Source organism: Ziziphus jujuba, chromosome 4, assembly GCF_031755915.1.
Source record: "Ziziphus jujuba cultivar Dongzao chromosome 4, ASM3175591v1".
NCBI classification, from domain to species: Eukaryota; Viridiplantae; Streptophyta; class Magnoliopsida; order Rosales; family Rhamnaceae; genus Ziziphus; species Ziziphus jujuba.
In genome coordinates, this window is record NC_083382.1 from 29,855,615 (window position 1) to 29,875,341 (window position 19,727).

General features: G+C 34.4%; 4 protein-coding genes across 5 annotated transcripts; 1 reads left to right on the forward strand and 3 right to left on the reverse strand.

Moving 5' to 3' along the window:
• The first annotated feature begins 245 nt into the window (after positions 1 to 245).
• LOC107405159 (defective in cullin neddylation protein AAR3) lies at positions 246 to 4,505 on the forward strand. Of its 2 annotated transcripts, XM_016012173.4 has the most exons (9): positions 247 to 575; positions 1,488 to 1,620; positions 1,749 to 1,800; positions 1,943 to 2,018; positions 2,164 to 2,246; positions 2,541 to 2,637; positions 3,200 to 3,245; positions 3,733 to 3,821; positions 3,943 to 4,505. In XM_016012173.4, the coding sequence occupies exons 1-9, from the start codon at positions 518 to 520 to the stop codon at positions 4,257 to 4,259; spliced, it is 951 nt and encodes a 316-aa protein (XP_015867659.3). In that variant the 5' UTR covers positions 247 to 517; the 3' UTR covers positions 4,260 to 4,505. The 2 variants fall into 2 exon arrangements, with proteins under 2 accessions (XP_060672487.1, XP_015867659.3); XM_060816504.1 differs by lacking the exons at positions 1,943 to 2,018; positions 2,164 to 2,246 and having other exon boundaries at positions 246 to 575.
• Positions 4,506 to 5,819: 1,314 nt separating this feature from the next.
• Positions 5,820 to 12,112, reverse strand: LOC107415517 (granule-bound starch synthase 2, chloroplastic/amyloplastic). The gene is made up of 8 exons (XM_048471687.2): positions 11,316 to 12,112; positions 9,880 to 10,429; positions 9,584 to 9,648; positions 9,120 to 9,197; positions 8,904 to 9,014; positions 8,498 to 8,542; positions 7,808 to 7,981; positions 5,820 to 7,081 (listed from the first exon to the last, which is right to left on the reverse strand). The coding sequence occupies exons 1-8, from the start codon at positions 11,664 to 11,666 to the stop codon at positions 6,125 to 6,127; spliced, it is 2,331 nt and encodes a 776-aa protein (XP_048327644.2). The 5' UTR covers positions 11,667 to 12,112; the 3' UTR covers positions 5,820 to 6,124.
• A 778-nt stretch (positions 12,113 to 12,890) lies between these two features.
• On the reverse strand, positions 12,891 to 15,826 carry LOC107405153 (uncharacterized). Its single transcript, XM_048471281.2, has 4 exons — positions 14,777 to 15,826; positions 14,092 to 14,478; positions 13,518 to 13,732; positions 12,891 to 13,387 (listed from the first exon to the last, which is right to left on the reverse strand). The coding sequence occupies exons 1-4, from the start codon at positions 15,558 to 15,560 to the stop codon at positions 13,133 to 13,135; spliced, it is 1,641 nt and encodes a 546-aa protein (XP_048327238.2). The 5' UTR covers positions 15,561 to 15,826; the 3' UTR covers positions 12,891 to 13,132.
• A 1,452-nt stretch (positions 15,827 to 17,278) lies between these two features.
• Positions 17,279 to 19,182, reverse strand: LOC107409612 (probably inactive leucine-rich repeat receptor-like protein kinase At5g48380). Its single transcript, XM_016017040.4, has 2 exons — positions 18,636 to 19,182; positions 17,279 to 18,304 (listed from the first exon to the last, which is right to left on the reverse strand). Exon 2 carries the CDS (start codon positions 18,012 to 18,014, stop codon positions 17,430 to 17,432), a length of 585 nt encoding a protein of 194 aa, XP_015872526.2. The 5' UTR covers positions 18,015 to 18,304; positions 18,636 to 19,182; the 3' UTR covers positions 17,279 to 17,429.
• Positions 19,183 to 19,727: the final 545 nt, after the last annotated feature.

A 19,727-nucleotide genomic window follows, 5' to 3' on the forward strand; every position in this document is an offset into this window, starting at 1 on the left:
CGACAGTCGACGCTAGGCATTGCATATTTTTTTTTTTTTTTTTTTTTTTTGTTTTTGGGGATATTGCATGTATATAGTTATTTCTTCGTGTTATGTGGTGTGTATTTAGAAACACTCAGGACTAGGGTTTAGGTGATCCATAATCTTTGAGGCCCAATTAGATTTTTATTGTATCAATAATTTCGCATTCCCGAACCGTTACAGCTTGCACAGCCGAGACCGACACTAATAATATATATATCCGGTTCTCTCTGAATTGCGTCGATTTCAGAGAGAGAGAGAGAGAGAGAGAGATTGGATTTTTGGAGAAACGCAAGGAGCAAAACAAAAGAGAAATTGGTCTCTCTGGGTGGTTTTCATTTCCAGCTAGCTTGCGTTTCTCGAAATCAGTTGCTTCCTTCTTTCATCCGTATGTTATTCTAGGGTTTTCACTTTGCTTGCTTCTTCTTCAATCACTCTGCTTCTCTCCTCAAAAAGCCTCTGCTTTTTTTCTTTTTTTTTATTCTACAACCTCTTCATGGATCCATCTGGGTCCAATCGATTCGACATATTTGAGGCTTATCGGCGATACTGTGGTAATTTATTTCTTCTGATATATTTATATATATTATTCTTCTTGACTCCTCGATTCTTCTTGAGCTCCATTTTTTTTTTTAAAGGTTGTTTCTTTGGTTACCTGTTTGACAATATTTATGTGCTTCGAACTGAAATTTTGTTTCTTTAATCGCATTTTTAGCTGGTTAGTTAGCGTATTGAATTCCAGGATTTTACGCGAAAGACTACTTTTTAAAAAATTTTTTTTTTTGAATGCTGTTTGATTTTTCTTTTAAAAAATTTTGCTGAGCAGAAGTGTGGAAAATAGCATTTTTGTTTTGGGTATTATAGTTCTTACTACCTGGGACTAAGACATGCACTGTGATTTGGTTTTCATCAAAGCTGAAATTGGAGCTACAAGCAGTGAGAGTTATGGCCAGAAAGTTTTTTTTTTTTGGTCACTTTTTTTTCCTGTTTCTTTTACTGGATGCATAGGGTTTTACGTTTTGATTACCGTCCATCGTCAATTCTACTGCTTAATTTCCTATCCGATTAGATTTTCATCAAATTACTACAGTTATTATTATTATTTTTTTTTTGGCGTAACGCTGTAAGAATATCTGGAAAGAAACGATTTTTTTTATTTTTTTAACTTGTTTGATCTTGTAGATGAGTAAAGCATTGTGCTTGATTGAGTGTCTCTATCAGAATTAGTTGGAGTTAGAATTTATTTATGAAAACGGTTGGTAGGATGGGTAACTATCTTTTCAGTTTTGCTGGCAGTTAACTTAAATTTCACTGATCATTTTTTTGAAATGGGAACATTTTTCTACCCTTCTGTTTCATACAACAGAATACATAATTCATTCAAATTTAAGGATGCTTAAGGATCAGCCATATAAAAAAAAAAAAAAAAGAAGTTTTTTTAGTTGGGTTTTGAACTTTTCTTGCAGATATCAGGTCAGGAAATGCTTATCTTCCTGGGGAAGAAGGTTACAGAAAAAATAACGACTTGCAAATGGCTACATATTCAAAGGAGGCACTGGATCAACTTTTAAGACTGATAGAGTCAAGATTGCATGCGAGGTTTGCATCTTCCTACAAGCTACAATTAAGTTTGATATTGGAGCAATGTGATTGTGGATTCAACCTTTGATAAATGAATTCTTTTTGCTCTTTGTTTCTTTGAAAATTTATGGTGTTTAGTTTGACAGGGTTTCAATTTTTGATGAACTTTTGAAGCTCATGTCACAGCTAGACTTAATGGTGAGATTTTCATTATTAAATGGTTCCTTGGCCTAATTTATGTTAGTTGTTTTATTAATAAAACAACTCTATCGCTATTCTCTAGTGATTGTGTCTTCTAAATTTGTTACTAACAGTTTGATAAATCTTTTTTCTTTTTTAGGTAGAATTTTCTGAATTCTCGCGATTCTATGATTTTGTTTTCTTCATATGCCGTGAAAATGGTCAAAAGAACATCAGTATGTTTTCCTCTCTCTCTCTCTCTCTCTCTCTCTCTGTGTGGATGTTATAGTTTGTAGTTGCTTGTTAGTTCGCAACCATATCATAATGGATGTACGGGTTTGCAAAGCTATCTTGTTAATCTATTTTCCTTGAATTTTGCAGCTGTAAATAGGGCAGTTAGTGCCTGGAAATTAGTTTTAGTTGGGAGGTTTCGATTGCTTAACCAGTGGTGTGACTTTGTTGAGGTATTGTCAAGTTTCTTGCTAATAAGCAATTACTACTTGTCTTGGTCTGATTATGCTAAACCACAGATTTTAGCACTTCCAAGGTTATATGTTTGTAGACTTTTAAAACCAAAATAAATGTGTCATAGGTTTTTGTGCCTTGTTGAAAAAAGTGCATAAGTTTTTCTTGAAAGAACATTGACTTGTTTAATGAAGTTGGACGTGAATATGATACCATTCATAAATATTTTTGTCATATAGCTGAAGTGCAAGATACTTCTTATTTAGATATTTAAACTTTTTACAACTGTTTAGAAAAATCAGAGGCATAACATCTCTGAGGATACTTGGCGGCAAGTTCTAGCTTTCAGCCGGTGTGTGCATGAGAATCTGGAAGGATATGACCCAGAAGGTATTAATTGCTCTAGTTGGGAGCTACTAATTTTGATTGCCTTACCGTTTCTATTCTGTTATTGTGCTATCTATTTGTGTGCATTCAATATTGATTTTCAGTTCTATTATGCCACAACTTCTTATCAGGTTAGTGCGTGGCGTTGCTAAAAGATAGGATAATAAAAGATGGAATGATAACCATGCATTTGATTTATGCTGTTATACACAGATAAATATAATTTTTCTCAACATAATGCATGATGGTAAAAATTTGATTGCTTCTTTCCTGTTCATTGATAAATTTTCATTTAATAATTGGCAAATACAAGCTCAAAGTTGAATAGATAAGTAGGAAAAGCTATTTTTATTAGGGCAGATATGGGTTCATGTTCTAATCTGCGGCAGCAGCTGGTACCTGGTAACAAATTTATCTTAACGAGATAATCTAAAGTGTAGATTCCATCTTAATTTAGGTTTTTTTATTATATTTTGGTATTGCTGTTTTTATTTATCTCTGCTCAGAGAAAGGAATTTACATGCTTCCTCATGATAGTAATGATAATTGCTTGCCATTTTTGCAGGAGCGTGGCCTGTTTTAATAGATGATTTTGTTGAGCATATGTACAGGTTTGATTTGTATACCCTGAAAGCATATTATTTGTTAAGAGATTTTGCTTTCATTGTTGTTTATTAGTTATTCATTTGCCGGAGTCATTATTACGTTTCTAGTTAAAGATTCTATTTTACTATGCTTTACTATGCTATTTATATTTCTAGTTAAAGATTCTATTTTACTACGCTTTACTATGCTGTTTATATTGGTCAGATTTTATGCTAACTACATTGGTATTTTGAATAGTTTGGACTATATCTTAAACGTATATGTCTTAACTACATTGGTATTTTGTTATATATTTGTGGTTATGATCTGTGAAGCTCGGAGGTTAATCATTATACCCGGGCACAATTCTTTCTATGGTTTTTTTTTTTTTGCTCACTATATATATATATTTAGTCCTAATTAGACATATTTAAAAAATTTGTCTGGACTCTTGATGATCACCCTTTTTTGCATCTCAAGAGGATTAACGGTCACATGTCTTTTATGTTGCAGAGTCTCAGGATCTAATGAAAGTCCCAACTTTTTCTGCAACTGTGGTGACTCAGAGTCCCAGTTATGCATTTCTGATGACCCACTTCCTGGTATGTTAATTCTTGCAATCAGGTTTAGTCATGTTTCTTGCTAGAGAATGCCAGACCTACATGAGAACGTAATAAACAAGACAAAAATTGCATCCTTTATAATATTGTGGCTTTATTGCAGGATTGAAAGTCTTTCCTGGTTTAAAAAGGAAGTTGCCTGAGGACCTCGAAAAAGATGATTTGGGGTCCTTGGTTAACATCTTCCCTGTCAGTACAAACCTGAATCCTCCAATGAGTGTAAAGAGAGGTAGGCTGCTGTCATACAAAGCAGCGAACTGGGGAGATGACTGCACGGAAATGAGTAGACATAATTCTCCTCTAAGTGCATCCAAATCTTTATGTGCAGTTGAAGGCTGTCTTTCAAAGGGCTTTGCGGGTCTATTTTCAACCCGCCCTTGTTTGCAGTTTGATCGAGACACGGGAGTTTCCCTCACATAGAAAGCCCATAAACCTCGAGTGCAGTATAATTTCTCCACCAGTGGTATAACTTTATTATATGTATGTGTTGGGGATATTATGTTCTCCAATTTTCATAAGTCCTTTTGGGTTGGCTATTCTATCGATTTGTTGATCTGTGGTAATAATCTCCCATTTCGAATCAAAAAAAAAAAAAAAAAATCAATTTATTTGATTCTGTTTGTTCCATACTTTTGTTTGTATTTAAATATTTGAACGTTCACCATATTTATTTTTTCTCCTGTGTGTGTGTGTGTGTGTGTGTGGGGCTAAAGAACGCTAACCACTTAATGCTAAAGTTAAGGGTGCCTGTAGGGCAATGAACAATTGAACATCAATATGGCAGTAAAGTGATTCCTCGCTTCTTTCTGTCACCTCCAAATTTCACTGTGTATAAGTATAAACGATCCTTTTCATTGCACAAATTCCCCCTCTGCCTTCAAGTGTTTTCATATGCAATTTTGGATTTATTTAATTTTTTTTTTTTGGTAAGAAAATTTAATGTACTTTGGTTATAGTTTTTAATTTTTTCCCATTCTTTTTACTTTTTTTATGTAGGACTTTTTGAATATGATGGTCGAACAGGGTTTATTTATTTATTTTATAATGATTGATGTACCCTTCATGTAAAATTTAAAAGTAAAAAATAATTATTGTCTTTTTCAAAGTAATTTTATAAATAATCTTAATTTTTGAAAAGTAAAATAAACTCTAAAATGTCATTGTGAAAATAAATAATATTTAAATTAATTTTTTAAAAATATATTTGTTGTATATGCTAATTTAATGGTAAATTACACAAACTCTCCTTGTACTTTTTGCTAAACTGTTTTACATTTAGGATATTTTTTTCATTATAAAAAATTAAACCTTGTTGACCATTTCAAAAATTGACTTAAGAGAAAAGAGTTATGTGAAAGAAAATTAAAAGTACAAGGGAAGTATGTGCAATTTTAAAAAGCAAAGGACGAATATAGAGGGAGAGTTTATGTAATTTACGTTTTTATAAATAAATAGCATTTTCAAGTTTGTTTTGTTTTGTTTTGTTTTTGTCCCTTTTTTTTTTTTTGTGGGTCACTGTTGATTAAACGTATCAAGCTACAAACTCTAAGAATGTTGTCTGCTATTATTTTTAAGCTTCTAAATCCTAAAAATGAAAAGAAGTAAGAGGAACACCCAACAACAAAAAAAAAAAAAAAAAAAAGGGGGGGGAAACTGTGATAATCATGGAAAAGTCTTTGCGGTTAGAAGTGGTTTACTGTAGGAAGATAGATAATTTGGCTTTTTTAATTCTTTCATGAATCGTCTTTAACACGGTTAAAGTAAGCATGTCTGTAATGTATGGTATCATGCATGACCTCCAAAAGCTATTTTTGAACCTTTAATCACTCACTGCTGTGGTAAAGTCATGCGAAAGGGTCTTGGTAGGAAAAAGTAGAGCTGGAAAATACAGTGCCCCTAAATGAAATGAAACTAATAAAATGGTCAATTAACATCTAAGGTCCTAAACCACTGTTTGCTTTTCCAAATAAATTAAGAAACTAGCAAAGAAAGTGCCATTTCTATTCAACTCAGGTTGCTTTAAATTAACATGTTCAACAAGTACATTTATTTTTTAAGCTAAACAGCACTATCCACTAGTAGAGACTGAATTCGTTTTGACTGCTTTGACTAGGCATTTAAGACGGCAAGAAGGAGAAAAATAATTTCTTAACAATATTTACCCCAAAATTGTTTTCATTAGGTACTTTCCCAGGTTTTCCCGATATAGACAAGCCTAGCACATTCTGGAGTACTTAGGAGCCTTGTAAAAGTTGGAATTGTAGGCATCAAGCAGCAACGACTAATCACCACTGGAACTTGGCTGCAACAAGAACCTCCTCATAATTCTGAGCAGCATGGTCCCAACTAAGGTCTTGCATCATCCCACGTCTCTGGAGTCCTTCCCAACTCTGCTTGTACTCCCGGTAAGTCAATAAGCAGTTCCCTAATGCATGTATTAGCTTATTTTTATCAGCACTATCAAATGTCCAACCAAGCCCTGATTCATTGTAGGGATTGAAAGGCTGCACAGTATCTCTAAGTCCACCAACAGCATGAACAACTGGAATTGTCCCATAGCTCATAGCATATAGTTGGTTCAGTCCACAAGGCTCAAATCTTGATGGCATAAGTAAAATGTCCGCACCAGCAGTTATCCTATGAGCCATTTTTACAGAAAAACCAACCCATCCCCTGACTTTATCGCGATGCTGGTTCTCAAACTGCCTGAGCATTTGTTCCAGGTCATTTCTTCCAGTTCCCAACATAATTAATTGCACATCCTGTCCCATCATCCATGGAATTGCATCGGCTATAAGATCAACACCTTTCTGGTGATCCAGCCTCCCAATGAAGCAGATGATGGGTACATCCTCACGGATGGGCAAACCCAACTCCTTCTGTAAAGCTGCTTTACACTGAGGCTTGCCAATCTTAAGTGTCTCAAGAGAGTAGTTTGTGTAACCATCTGATGTTAGATGGGAATCAAACTGAGGGTTCCATTCTTTTGTATCAATTCCGTTCACAATGCCCCTCAATTTCCAGTCATTTTCGTTTATGATCCCATGCAAACCCCAACCACCTTCGGAAGTTTTAAGCTCCCAGACATATCCATGACTTACGGTAACCACCCGGTCTGCTGTCTTTAGACCAGCTGCAAAGATATTGAAGTGCTCACCACCAACAGGATCATACAATCTGAAAAGGTCAAGGTAGTGTTCTGGAAGATCCACATAGGAGAAATCATCTACCGGACCACGACCCTGGATATAAGATATATATATATATATATATATATATATATATATAACAGAGAAAATTAAATTACACAACGTAACATATGAAGAATTCTACAAGCCAGACAATGACATTGAAAGATTTCAAAACACGACTTATTCTGTTCTGGGTTTTGTATGTAATTCTATAATTTCATAGGTAACTATTAGATCACCATGCTAACTCGAAAAGTAAGTTTGGCTATGCTTCTACATAGAACATGAAAATTAAATTTAAATGGCTCAGTTCTTAGGATATAAACTTGTTCTCATTTTTTTATTACAAAAATAAAAATTTTGATAAAAAAAAAATAGTTCTCCTCCTATCTTTAAGTTTCATTCTAAATTGCAGACCCAAAATGATGATTTAAGCTTTATTGCTGGCTTCCAAAAACAAGTAGTAATCCCTACCCACTACCTAAACTCTTTAACCATCCTTTTCCATAATCAGATAAAACAAAAATCTGGACAGTGATAAGGATGTCTAAAACAATTACACCATACTATTCCATGTAACATAAATCCAGGCAGGTGCATGTTTTGCTTGTTGCTTGAAATTGGAGAAATTGAAACTTAATGATCATGGCAATGTGAATGCATTCAAACCATAACAATTTCGCTAAACAAATAAGTAACATGTAGAAATAGTTTGAAATTCCTCCAAAATGTAACAATTATATTAAAGCAAATGGTTTTTGTTGAACGAGGACAAACCTGGTGAGCTATGTTATGAATTACAAGGATTGACCTTGTATATGTCATTAAACCATTATCTCGGTAATATGCCTTCAAATAGACTGGCAACAATGCCGTATGCCAATCATTTGCAATAAAAACCAAGTTTCCATCTCCATAGCAAACACCGCCACATGGTACATGCCATGGAACCTGCAATTTAACCACCTATATTCAGGACATTTAAATGGATAAGACAGCACATGATATTCAACCAGATACATGGCCTCCACAGGACTAAGATAGCAAGGAGAAATATCTTATTTGTCATCTCTAAGCATCATATTAATATAAATTTTCCACAAATATATCAGTAACATGAAGAGCCAGTCATCTATACCATTAAGATTCGGAAAATACTAGTTCGTTGGTGAAATTATTGATTTTTTAAGGAGCCACCATCTAGCATATAAAAGTTGGATTACCAAGTGATGGAGCAGGACTTCACCAGTTGAAAAATAAATGGGGGCCACATGCAAACACAAGTGGGACCAAAATGCAGACAAACATAAGAGTAACACGTGGTATTCAAATTTTGGTAAAATTGTGGTGACTTTGGTATTATTGAATTCACTTATATGTAGTGCTTTGATATGTATTATCTATTAATTTTTGTAAAATATCAATTGCTATACTGAGTCCACTTAATTGGACATTTGACCAACGTACCTCAACAGCTGCCTTGCAAAACAACACCATTCGCTTTAAAATATCCTGCACCATAAAACTAAAAGTCATGTAAACCTCAAAATCGTTGCAAATGAAAAGTGAATAACAACAATAAAAACTAATAGATAGAATTTAGATTCGTATCAATCCAATCATGAAGAATTTAGCTTCTGCCAAGAATCAAGAATCTTGAGAGAGACACCTACAAGAAGAAGAGATCAAAACCAAATTCCTGGTCTCACCCACTCCATCAGCTTACCTTTTCCATGCATGAAGTTATCACTTTTTACATGAACATTACCAATGTAACTGAATACTAAATTAAATAAAAAAAAATTGTCTGCTGCTAGAACTCACTAATCCTCTTAAGAACTAATTGAAGCTAAAACTAGAAAAGATATCTCACCATCCGATTTCCTCCATATATATTTTTCCCCATATGTTGAAAAATACAACAGTCAATGAAAACAAAATCCACACCATCGATATAGGCCTGGAAGTATGCCACTTCAAAATCCTGCAAAGTGAGCGATTGTTACACACTGCAATGCAATTAGACCTCTATAAGTCGAACAATTTGATAAAGTTTACATTACAGCTGAATGTTGCAGCTGTTGCACACCTGGCCGTTTACTTTATACTTTTTCCGGACTCCTGAATCTTTGGGTTCCGCATAATTACCATAGCGAGGTGCCACTACCTAAGGGAAAACAAAATAAAGTGTCATAGACATAAAAGAACTTGGGTTTTTAACAGCTAAAATCTAAATCATATGGACTTTTATCTTAAGACCAAACTAATAGAATACGCTGTCTAAGTCCTTAGAGCTCCATATTTTTATCATGCAGGCTATACAATTATGCTTATATACTAAAGATTACTTCGTAAAGATAATAATCAGAATGGTTAGGCACAAATACCAGATTCTTGTAAAAGCATTCAGCTTAACCCCAGGCCTAGAAACACAGGAATAACGAACCAGTTATTTATTTATTTATTTTTTGGGGTCTCAACTAGCCAGTTTGGTCTGTGTTAGTTTATCTTTATTCTATTACAACACAAACGTGATAAGGACGAGAACAGTACCATAACCCTATGTCCACGTCGAGCCAGAGCCTTTGGTAAAGCCCCTGCAACATCTCCAAGCCCACCTATGAGAAGAACTCTTCATAAATCAGTTTCTGAATCACTTATGCATGGAGACATTTGTCCAAGCTTATAGAATCAAACTTCATTAATTCACAAGAAAATAAGGAGCATTGAACTTTGTAGGTGTGAGCAAGTATGGTGTCTGTGGGTTTATTTAGATTTCTTCCAAAGGAGCTCAGCTATGTCAATCCAAGGGGAACCTTCCATATAAATGATATTGCCACAAAGAATACCTGTTTTTGACCATGGAGCACATTCTGCAGCTACCAATATGACATTCATGACATTTGCCCCAGCCAAGGGAGGGAGTTTTACATCTTCACTCATTGTATCACTTGCCCCATTATCTTCCACTTGTAAACTTGGTTCTGTCAAATCTACATACTTTTCATGTTCTAGAACAGAAGATTGAGTGTTTGTAAGGAAAGATGGCAGAGGCTCAGACCACTCTGTGTCTAAACTAGTGGCTTCCAACTTTCTGGTAGAATGTACCGCAGCGGCCGCATTTTCCTGAGGTAGAGGTTTTTTGCTTTCCCTCTCGTTTATCACAAACCCTTTACTAGTGGTAGAAGGTAGGGTTTCTGGTTTTTGTTCTGTTGAATGGCCATAACTACTCGAGACAACAATATCATTTTGGCCTTCAACACTATTTTCATCATCATCAGCTGCAGAGAGATCCATATTTGGAAAAGAGCTGCCATCTTGATCATAAGAGGCTATCTCTTCTTCTGAATCAGCAATGGTACTTTTTATAGAAGAAACCAATTTCCTTCTTTCCGCAATCTAGGGGAAAAAAAAAAAAAAAAAAAATACAAAATTCCATTTCTTACCAATAATAAATAAATCAAATAATGAAACTGGATTAGAGATGCACAGATCACAGACTTCATAACCGTAAAACAAAGCAGATCGGACATAGAAGGGTTCAACTTTTTCATAAAATATGTATAACCCAATGCTACACAGCAGAATTATTATTGTTAATAATAAAGTAATTTATCTACAAGTCAGATAAAAAGAATAAATGAGATTTCATAAAAAATTAGCTAACAAATTGCACATATAATTTATTTTATAGTTTATAGTTTATATTTTATTTATTTTTTTAACTCAAACATGATCCATTCTATACCAATGCATCGTTCTAACACAGATTTTGGGGGATTAAGAATAAGAAGCATGATCTTCAGGTAGCATGAGCCAAAGTGAAAATTCAGGTTCAATACAGCCGTAATTCGAATTTTCAACAAATTATTATACCACACACACTGTCTCACAGCATAGATATTATCAAAATCCTTACAAAAGCAGATAATATGGTACTATAACGATCTATGTGTGAAACTCAGGTAGCACTAGAATCTTTGTATGGGAGTATTGGAAACGTAAATCAAAATCATATAAAGAGTAAACAATTTTTGCAAGTTGCAAAGCATTCAAATTCACTTCATGGCCAAAATGAGACATGGAAAAAATTGAAAGAATTGCCAGCCACCAACCCGCTCCGTACCACGCTAAATGAAATTCTTCAATTCAAAAATGCGTCCATATTTGACATTGCGAAAGCAAAACAGGGGAAAAAACAAAAAAGAAAAAGAAAAGAAACGAAAAGCTCCAATTTTGACGGCGTCCATTAACAAACAAACATGATAACAGTGACAGGAAGTACCTGTTGAAGAAGCTTAGTTTGCATAGCTAGAACCTTCTTGCTCTTCTCGATGGTGGCCTGAAGCGTATCTTCTGATTCATCACTACCTTCTTCAGAGCCCAAAGCCATCAATCTCGAAGGCTTTTTCCTCCATAGCCGCCTTCTGCTGCATCCACCTATTAGTCCACTACACAATCCCAAAACTGAATACCCACTAGCTGAACCAGTGAAACCAGTAGAGTCAGCAGACATTCTGGGGCGATACATGAAGAAAGATAATCTGAGTCGGTGATAACTATTAATATGAAGAAGCACAGAACTCTCTGTCTTGGTCTCTAAGATAAAAGGTAGGGAGGACCCTATAGAAGCCATATATATAGGAGAATTCAATTCAACGATTTGCCCCCTGATAACCAGCAGGAGTTCATATAAGAGAACAAAAAACAAACTGAGATTATAACCCAAATGAGGAAACTGTGAGACAAACGATCAAAAACCCAACTGAAGGAATTGTGTTTGAAGAAGACCCAGGTGAAAGAATTTACGATGATCAACAATGTGACCCAAAAAAAAAAAAAAAAAAAAAGGAGAAAAATCAAGATACCATGAAGAAACAAGGGAAAAAGGAAATATTTTTGAGACTGTCGTTGAAATGGGTCCTATAGAAGCAAAAATAGGAAATCATGGTGAGGATGATTTTATGCGGTTGAAAATGGTAAATAATTTAGGAACAGAAATGTTCCGGGAAGAGTACTTTGTTTTTTTTGGATGCTACGGTCGGCTATCCACAAATCCTTGCTAGATTTTGATTCACCCAGAAATTTAGATCAGTGGGCCTGGGCTTTTGAGAACGCCAAACAGTGCCACCAATCATGTTTTCTTTGAATATCTTTTTCCCCGCAAATTTAAAACGTGTCCTTGATGAGTAGATTTTTTAGTACCATAGAATTTTTATTTTATTTTATTTATTTATTTTTATGATTGCTATGGTGGCTTTTTATTGGATGCTAGGAAGACAATGAACATCTAAATTAGTTTTTTAAGGAAATCTCTATTTCTTTAATTGTTTAAGCAGATTAATTTAAAAAACATGCCTACAAAAAGGAGTCGTTTTAGTGGTTATTGAACGAGGGGAATGGAAAAAAAAGTTAAATCAACTTTTCCAAAGTTGCATTATAGTCATGTTTGATAAAATATTTCAAAATAATTAAACAAAGGGATAACCTTTTAACTATTATGCGACCTTATCCTCTTTAAAGAAAATATATCCTTTTTTAAATTTGAAATCATATTAAGTAGGGAATGAGAAAGGTAAAACCTTTTTGCAATTCTCAGTGTTATGTACTTTCTAAAAAATTATAAAAAAAATTCATCAAAAAAGTACTTCCAAGAAAAGCTTTCCTTGTGTTGTAAGTCAACTCAATTATGTTTTCAACTTTTCTTGAGCTCATCCTACTTGGCTTTTAGCATTTTTGTCATTAATCATTATCTTTTTAGGCTTACCCTTTTTTTTTTTTTTTTTGGGGTCAGCATTACAATACAATTCGAATTTAAAAAGAAAAGGGGAATGGTAATTTGAATCCACAACTTCAAAGGTGAGTGGGACAGGCATAACACTTGCATTCAACTTTAAAGTCACACTTGCTTACTAGATACATAAAAATAAAAATGATCCTAGCAAAAAGCATAACAATGTATTTCTGCAGATCTATATACATCCATGGATGAAACTAAGATTCTCTCATTTATCTATCATATTCCCACTTGCAATAAGTCATACAACCAGCTTAATTGAGAATTCATTATTGGATTTCTTGATTTTGGTTAAAAATCAAACATCAAGAAGGTGGGAATAGGGAACTGATGGGTGCCCTCACTACTTTTCCATCGATGAACTGGACATTGTCAAGCTTTTCTTGGCACCATTTGAGTTGGGAGGAGGACACCATAACCATTTGGAGTACCCTTGACACCAGCTTCATGTCTGTCATAGCGAATAGCATCTCCTTTCTTTGGGATTCTTCCACAGGGTTTACTATTCTCTTGAACAGACACCTCTTCTTCCCTTCTAAATTCTTCAGCCCTATCTTTTTCTTCAGGGGGGAAAAGAAAAAAAAAAAAAAGGTACAAAATAATAATAATAATAATTACTTCCATTTACTAAAAGGTAAATATGTATATACAGTTCTGAATCTTTTGGTATATTTTGCTTTGAAATTTTACCTTTTGGAGTCTCTTGGTAAGATCAGCAAGAAGCTCCAAATCTCTTGGATCTTCCACTGGTGGATAAGTCCATAAGGAACTTCTAACTTTCCACCAAGACCTCTTGTTATCTGTTTTCACAAACAAACAAAAAGCATGTACGCATTCTTCTATGGACTTCAAGACTTCTTTTATATTTATTGTTTCTTCTTTGTCCTCCTCCAGAGAATCTTCAACTTCGTGACATAAACGTAGGACAAGAAATAATGCAAATCAAAGGACTTTAAGTTAATTTTTTCAAGAACTACCAATAGTAATTAAATAATATCTCTAAGAGGACAATTACAGAATTTTATACAGGGCCAGTTTCAGGGTATCACTACTAATACTATTAAAGAAGAAAAATTGACTCAGCACATGCTATCAGCAAGATGAGAATGAAATCTTTTCTTGGACATGTAAGCGTAAGCTTAAAATAATATGATAAGGTTTCCTGAATTGTAAGTCAAACAATGTGTTAGGAATGAAAACTATTTTTCAAGATCGTAATCCATGACATCATAGATACCTTTCAGATTATCAAGATTAATTGTACCTGAAACCTCTGGAACTTGGAGAAGACCCCTGAAAGAAAATCTCCGTTGGACATAATTCCATACCCTTTTGTCCTCAGGCTTTTCATCTTCCATAAACCTTTCTAAAAGCACTTGAAACTTCTGGAATTCAGCTGCGACATTCTTATCGAATTTATTACTTTGAGAGGCAGAGGATTCAAGAGCCTTGGCTTTCGTGTATTGATGATGAAGGGCTTCCCATGACAAGCATGACTGAGCCACATAAACCATTTCAAAGTCACTGTCTAAACTTCTCAAAAGTTTTCTTCTATCATTTTTGCTCCATGAGATATAAGGAACAACAGAATTTTGAGGCTCGCTGCTCTCGAACCAACTAGGAGCTCCCAATTGCTTGTTTAGGATTGCACCTATAATAGCAAAAGTTGAATATCAATAAGAAATTAATCAAGAATCTCATGAATCTTAATATTACGAGCATATTCATAGTTTAGTTTCAACAAAGATGAACTCGTAACAATTTTTCTGTGTTGATTTTGCTTTGTGTGTTTGGCATGCAAATCATGCTTGTAATCAGGATCTATTATTGAGAAAAATTAAAGACAGCTTGGAGAATACTCATGTTGTAAAACCATGAAGTAAGATGTAATAATAATATTGTTAGCAAAGAATAAAAGTAACACAATGTGATGATCAATAAAAACCCACTTGTTCCACAAGTTCTGTCATAATTGAGCATGTCAAACCATCTCATTCTTTCGGTGTACTTCTTGTAGAATGCGTCCAATTCATCCTTATCTTCTGCAGCAACTGCTTCCGATTTCATGATTTGCAAACTGGAGGTGTAGACTGATGGAGTAGAGTCATCCATATATAATTCTTGATCATGTTGTGAATCATAGGATTCAGAGCTACAAGCAGGTAGACATTTAGTTGAACTTTCATATTCTGTGGATGGACTGGAATAGCAAAGCAAGTATTCCATCTCGTCTGTATCTTCATCATGATAGATCACAGGTTCTTCCATATCTTCATCCTCATGGCTAACTGAATCTTCTGCACAATCATCTTTCTCCTCTTGAAACACCCCACTTTGAATTGCAAGTATTTCCATCTTGGTTTCTACAGGTGAAAAGATAGACAGTATTTGAGGAAAACCAGCAATCTGACTGTAGTTACATATTTGCAGGTTTTCAAATTTCTCAACTCCTGCTTCATGGTCATGATCTTTTCTCAATCTAACCATTGACAAGAAATAGATAAACCAATTTCTAACAATGCCTAAAATATACAAACCGAAGATAAAAGTGATTCTTAGAGGATATAATACTAAAAATAAAAGCCATTCCTTTAGCAATTTGAGCCAGAGAAAAACCTGGCAAACAAAAAGAAAAAATGGATGGATAAAGAAGCTTAAGCAAAACCACTTCCTAAATCCATCAGGAATGATAAAAGTTTCAGTAATAAACCAGCAGGATGCTAAGAAAGCCATTCCGAAAACTCATTCCTCCTCCATGAATTTTACCAATTCATTTGGAAAGCTCTAGTCTGCTAGAGAGAGTAAAAACTCTATGTTTAGTAGTATATACGAGCTTGGGAGGCTGTCAAAGAAATATCCACGAAAGGGTGTGAATTTAGTCTGGTTTACTAAATTCTGGTTAGTAAGTCACTAGACCATTTCTCACTTTCTTCTTAAGTCAAGATAAAACTTTTCTTATAATATACTTTGTGCAACTTAACTAACCCTCTTGTCCCAATTACTTGATTGCTTACTAGGATCCTATCCATAAACAATTCTCTAGCAGATTATAAAATCTATATATCTTCTCAAATCCCTTATTTACCCTCAAATCATCTCCAGAAATGACAAAATGATAGTATTATATGTATCATGTGGCAGCTGCAAGCTCCCCAAAAAGATATTATTTGGAAAAAAAAGAAAAAAAAAATGTAGTAGGGAATTTGGAAGAGTGTTAGGACAGCAAGACTTGGGACTTGATCGGCAGATTTGGCTTTGTTTTCTTTGGTAGCAATGGGAAAAAAATAAAAATAAAAAAATTGAAAGCATAACTATGCAGAGACATAACAACAAATATATCATAATGAGGGAAACCAGAGGGGACAAAAAGGGCATGGAAATGGGAGGTCAATAGGTCATGGGACATGTTTGGTATAATCTAATATTTTTAATTATGTGGATAACATTAAGATTCAGTCAATAACTTTCAAAACTAACCAACCTAACCTATTTTTATAAAAGGAAACCCCTCTCTCTTTCATGGAAACCGTGTCTTACGGTATTCCCCTGCACCAGTTGACGTTCGCACCCGGAAATCCTAATCTAGTCTCTCTGTTCTTGTCAAGAACTAATACGGCTACAAAGCAGGGATAATAGACCGATCAAATAAAAATAATCAGAATGAGAAAATTTTTTTTTTTTTTCTCTGTCTCTTTCTTGTCCCAATTATCTACTTAATAAGCCTTTTTTTTAAATTTTTTTTTTATTTTTTAAAAAACTTCATCTTTCAAAATAAATTATGCCTACACTTCTTAGCATTATGTTGTTTTTCCTAATATCTATATCTTATAACCTAGTGTGTTTGCCTGAAGATCACATGGGCAGAAAAAGTCACCTTGTTCCTCTGCTTATCTACTTCTGTTTTTCTACTCCAAGGGTATGGGTCTAAGAGAGGCTAGTCCTGGGTAAATGTTTCCTCAATTCAAATCCCCTACCTCCAATATTTGGAAAAAAAAAGGTTTTTTATGCATATATATGGCATGTTTTGAGTACTGCTATTCTAAATTTTCCTCAATGTTACATTCCATCTTAATTAATATACCATGGGAGGTCACTGTCATTTATGCTTCCTAGAAAGTAATAAAGTTGCTATTAATAGGATAATATGCGTTGGAAATGTAGGGCTTGAATGAGTGGTTTCTATAGTAGCAAGACTTGTAGTAAACTAAACCAAAAGTCTAACACGCGTGCGTTTGGGGGTATTTCCTCTTCCCCCCCCCCCCCCCCCCCCCCACACTTTTCTTTTTTATTTTTTTATTAATTTTTTAAACAAGAATTACCTTATAATGTTGGCGACAAATCAAAATATTATCTGTGAGCAAAGAAAGTATAGAAAGTATATTTCTAAAGGGGTAGGTTTATTTGATTTTCGGATAGGCATAAATATGAATGTGTCATGTTCATTGCCACAAAATTTCAATGCATATATTAGCCACAGTGACATACAGAGTGCATTAAAACATTAGATTCAACTGGTCACTAGATCCCAAGAAACACAAATTTACATATTAATCATATTTATATGCATGCCAAATACCATTACAACCTTGATCAAGATTTGTTTTATGTGAGCCCATATCTATCTCCCACAACTATTAGTTTTTGTTGGACTTGAAGCATGGTTGGCCTCTCATCAGGAAAGGGTTGCACACACTCAGCAACAACTCTAAGAAACCTAATAATTTCACAATTAAAACCTTTACCAACCAAACTTCCGTCAATCCCATGGTAAAATCCAGCTGAAGCACTACTCAGTAGTTGACCAACCCATTCTACCAATGTCATTGGACTAGGCTCCTTCAGTGTAATCAGCTCAAGCAAAACAATCCCAAACCTATAAACATCCTCCTTCTCTAAACCATCCATCTCCTGAATCTCATCGCCACTAATTGCCCTCTTAATCCTGCTTGAATTGGGATGATTTGGATCCATAAGGTTCGATATCTTAGGCTCGAAGTTCTGGTCTAACAAAATACAGTTTGAGTTTAGGTTGAGATGAACTGTTTTCAAATTGCAATTATGGTGTAGCCATGCCAGCCCTCTTGCTATCCCAACTGCAATCTTGACCCTCAAAGGCCATTCCATTATCATGACCTCATGACCTTGTGCGGGATGATGAAGCCAATCATAGAGGTTTCCATTTGACATGTATTTGTATACCAAGATTCTCTCTGTCCCTTGTATGCAAAAACCTAGAAGGGGGACTAAATTTTTGTGTCTCAGTCTACCTTGACTTTTTAGCTCATAAATGAACTCCCTATCTAGGTTTGTGAGTCATTGAGCCTCGTAACAGCAAAGGCACAACCATTTTTAAGCAGTGCCTTGTACATAGTCCCCATCCTTCCCAAGCCAATGATGTTGTGCTGGTTGAACTTGTTAGTTGCTTTGCTGATTTCTTCAAAACTCATTCTATCAACCCACCTCCGTATCTCTGAAATCTGCCAAACAAATCTCAACAAATTGATTAAATCTATATCAACATGTATTGCCTAATCAAGTAGGATAATGTATTATGAGCTCTATCCAATCGCTGTTTTGTCTAATCATATAGTTTTCCAATTCAGGATGGTGAAAACAATATGTATTGCTATTATTATTATTATTATTATTATTATTTTTATTGATTTCCAAGAAAAATAATATTTTTAAAAAACAATGTTATTCAAGTTTATATTTCAGGTTTATCAATAGAAGAAGAATGAAATATGATAAATATTATAACTATTTCACTCAAGTTTTAGAAGATATTGAAGGTTTGAGATAGAATACCTCGTGGCACAACCTTATAGCTCGATTATAAGCTTCCTTCCTTTGGTTATTCTTTGTCAAAGGATACACCTTCACCCCTGTTTTTCTTTTCCTCTTTTTGAAATACAAGTACCATAGAAAAGAGTAATAGGTAAAAAAACAAGATGTAAAAATGATTGCACAAACCTCATAACCAAGGGCAAACCCCTGTTTAAAATTTTCAAAGAAGCTATGCTCTCTGCAGGGTTTCAAAGGAAGGCAAGAGATATCATCGGTTTTAGTAGTACTGGCATTTATAATAGAGAAAGTACCCAACATTGAACAGAAGAAAAAGGTGGAGTAAGGAACATGATGAGGTTCCATTCTTTTATATATATTTAAAGCATTTTGGCTCTGTAAGAAGTTATACAAAAGGCATATCTATTCTTATTAGCTATATATTACACACAAATATACATATGTACATAATATAGTTAGAATGAAAGAAATCAATAGTTAAAACACAATGATGAAGAGAAATATATGCATTGGAAATTGTTGGTTTAATTCCCTATTGAATTTTCCTTTTGAATCATAGTTTTCCATATATATTGACTATCAATAGTACCAAAAACGACAAGGTTGACAAGGTCAATAGTTTCATCGCAGGGAATATATATATATATATATATATGATGCTCTGTAATGTAGGCGCGTCAACCAAGTTAATACACAGTGTATTGATGGGAGGAAAGAAAAAAAATAAAAGAGTTAATAGGATTTAATTTTTTCTTTGGGTTGTAAAGACATCTGAAAAGGAAATGATAAGGAAGAAAAGAGAAGAAAAAAACAATAGGATTAGATTAACGAGGAGGTTGACTTAACATGTATGTATAGGAATATAGGAATAGGAGGGTTTGTTTGAAAGCGACTGTGCAACTTGAATCTTTTTATTAGTCAGTGTATGAAAGAAAGAAAGAAAGCCCAGATTGGACAATGGACTAAAGCCTGATCTATTGTCCTTGGTTATTGCTTATTGGTTGGACTGGACCCACTGTCATTCATCATTATGAACCCATGTGGAAACAGGAAACTCTTCATCATACCTATGCAATTGGAATTCTTTGTTTGTTG

Coding starts and splice junctions, on each gene's coding strand:
- LOC107405159 (XM_016012173.4), top strand. CDS start 518: ATGGATCCATCTGGGTCCAATCGATTCGACATATTTGAGGCTTATCGG. Junction 3,246..3,732: donor TTTGTTGAGCATATGTACAG/GTTTGATTTGTA, acceptor TTTATGTTGCAG/AGTCTCAGGATCTAATGAAA. Junction 3,822..3,942: donor TTCTGATGACCCACTTCCTG/GTATGTTAATTC, acceptor GCTTTATTGCAG/GATTGAAAGTCTTTCCTGGT.
- LOC107415517 (XM_048471687.2), bottom strand. CDS start 11,666: ATGGCTTCTATAGGGTCCTCCCTACCTTTTATCTTAGAGACCAAGACA. Junction 10,430..11,315: donor AAACTAAGCTTCTTCAACAG/GTACTTCCTGTC, acceptor TTTTTCCCCTAG/ATTGCGGAAAGAAGGAAATT. Junction 7,982..8,497: donor TTTGCAAGGCAGCTGTTGAG/GTACGTTGGTCA, acceptor GTTAAATTGCAG/GTTCCATGGCATGTACCATG.
- LOC107405153 (XM_048471281.2), bottom strand. CDS start 15,560: ATGGCTTTCTTAGCATCCTGCTGGTTTATTACTGAAACTTTTATCATT. Junction 14,479..14,776: donor TGACAGAACTTGTGGAACAA/GTGGGTTTTTAT, acceptor TTGCTATTATAG/GTGCAATCCTAAACAAGCAA. Junction 13,733..14,091: donor CCAAGTTCCAGAGGTTTCAG/GTACAATTAATC, acceptor TATGTCACGAAG/TTGAAGATTCTCTGGAGGAG.
- LOC107409612 (XM_016017040.4), bottom strand. CDS start 18,014: ATGTCAAATGGAAACCTCTATGATTGGCTTCATCATCCCGCACAAGGT.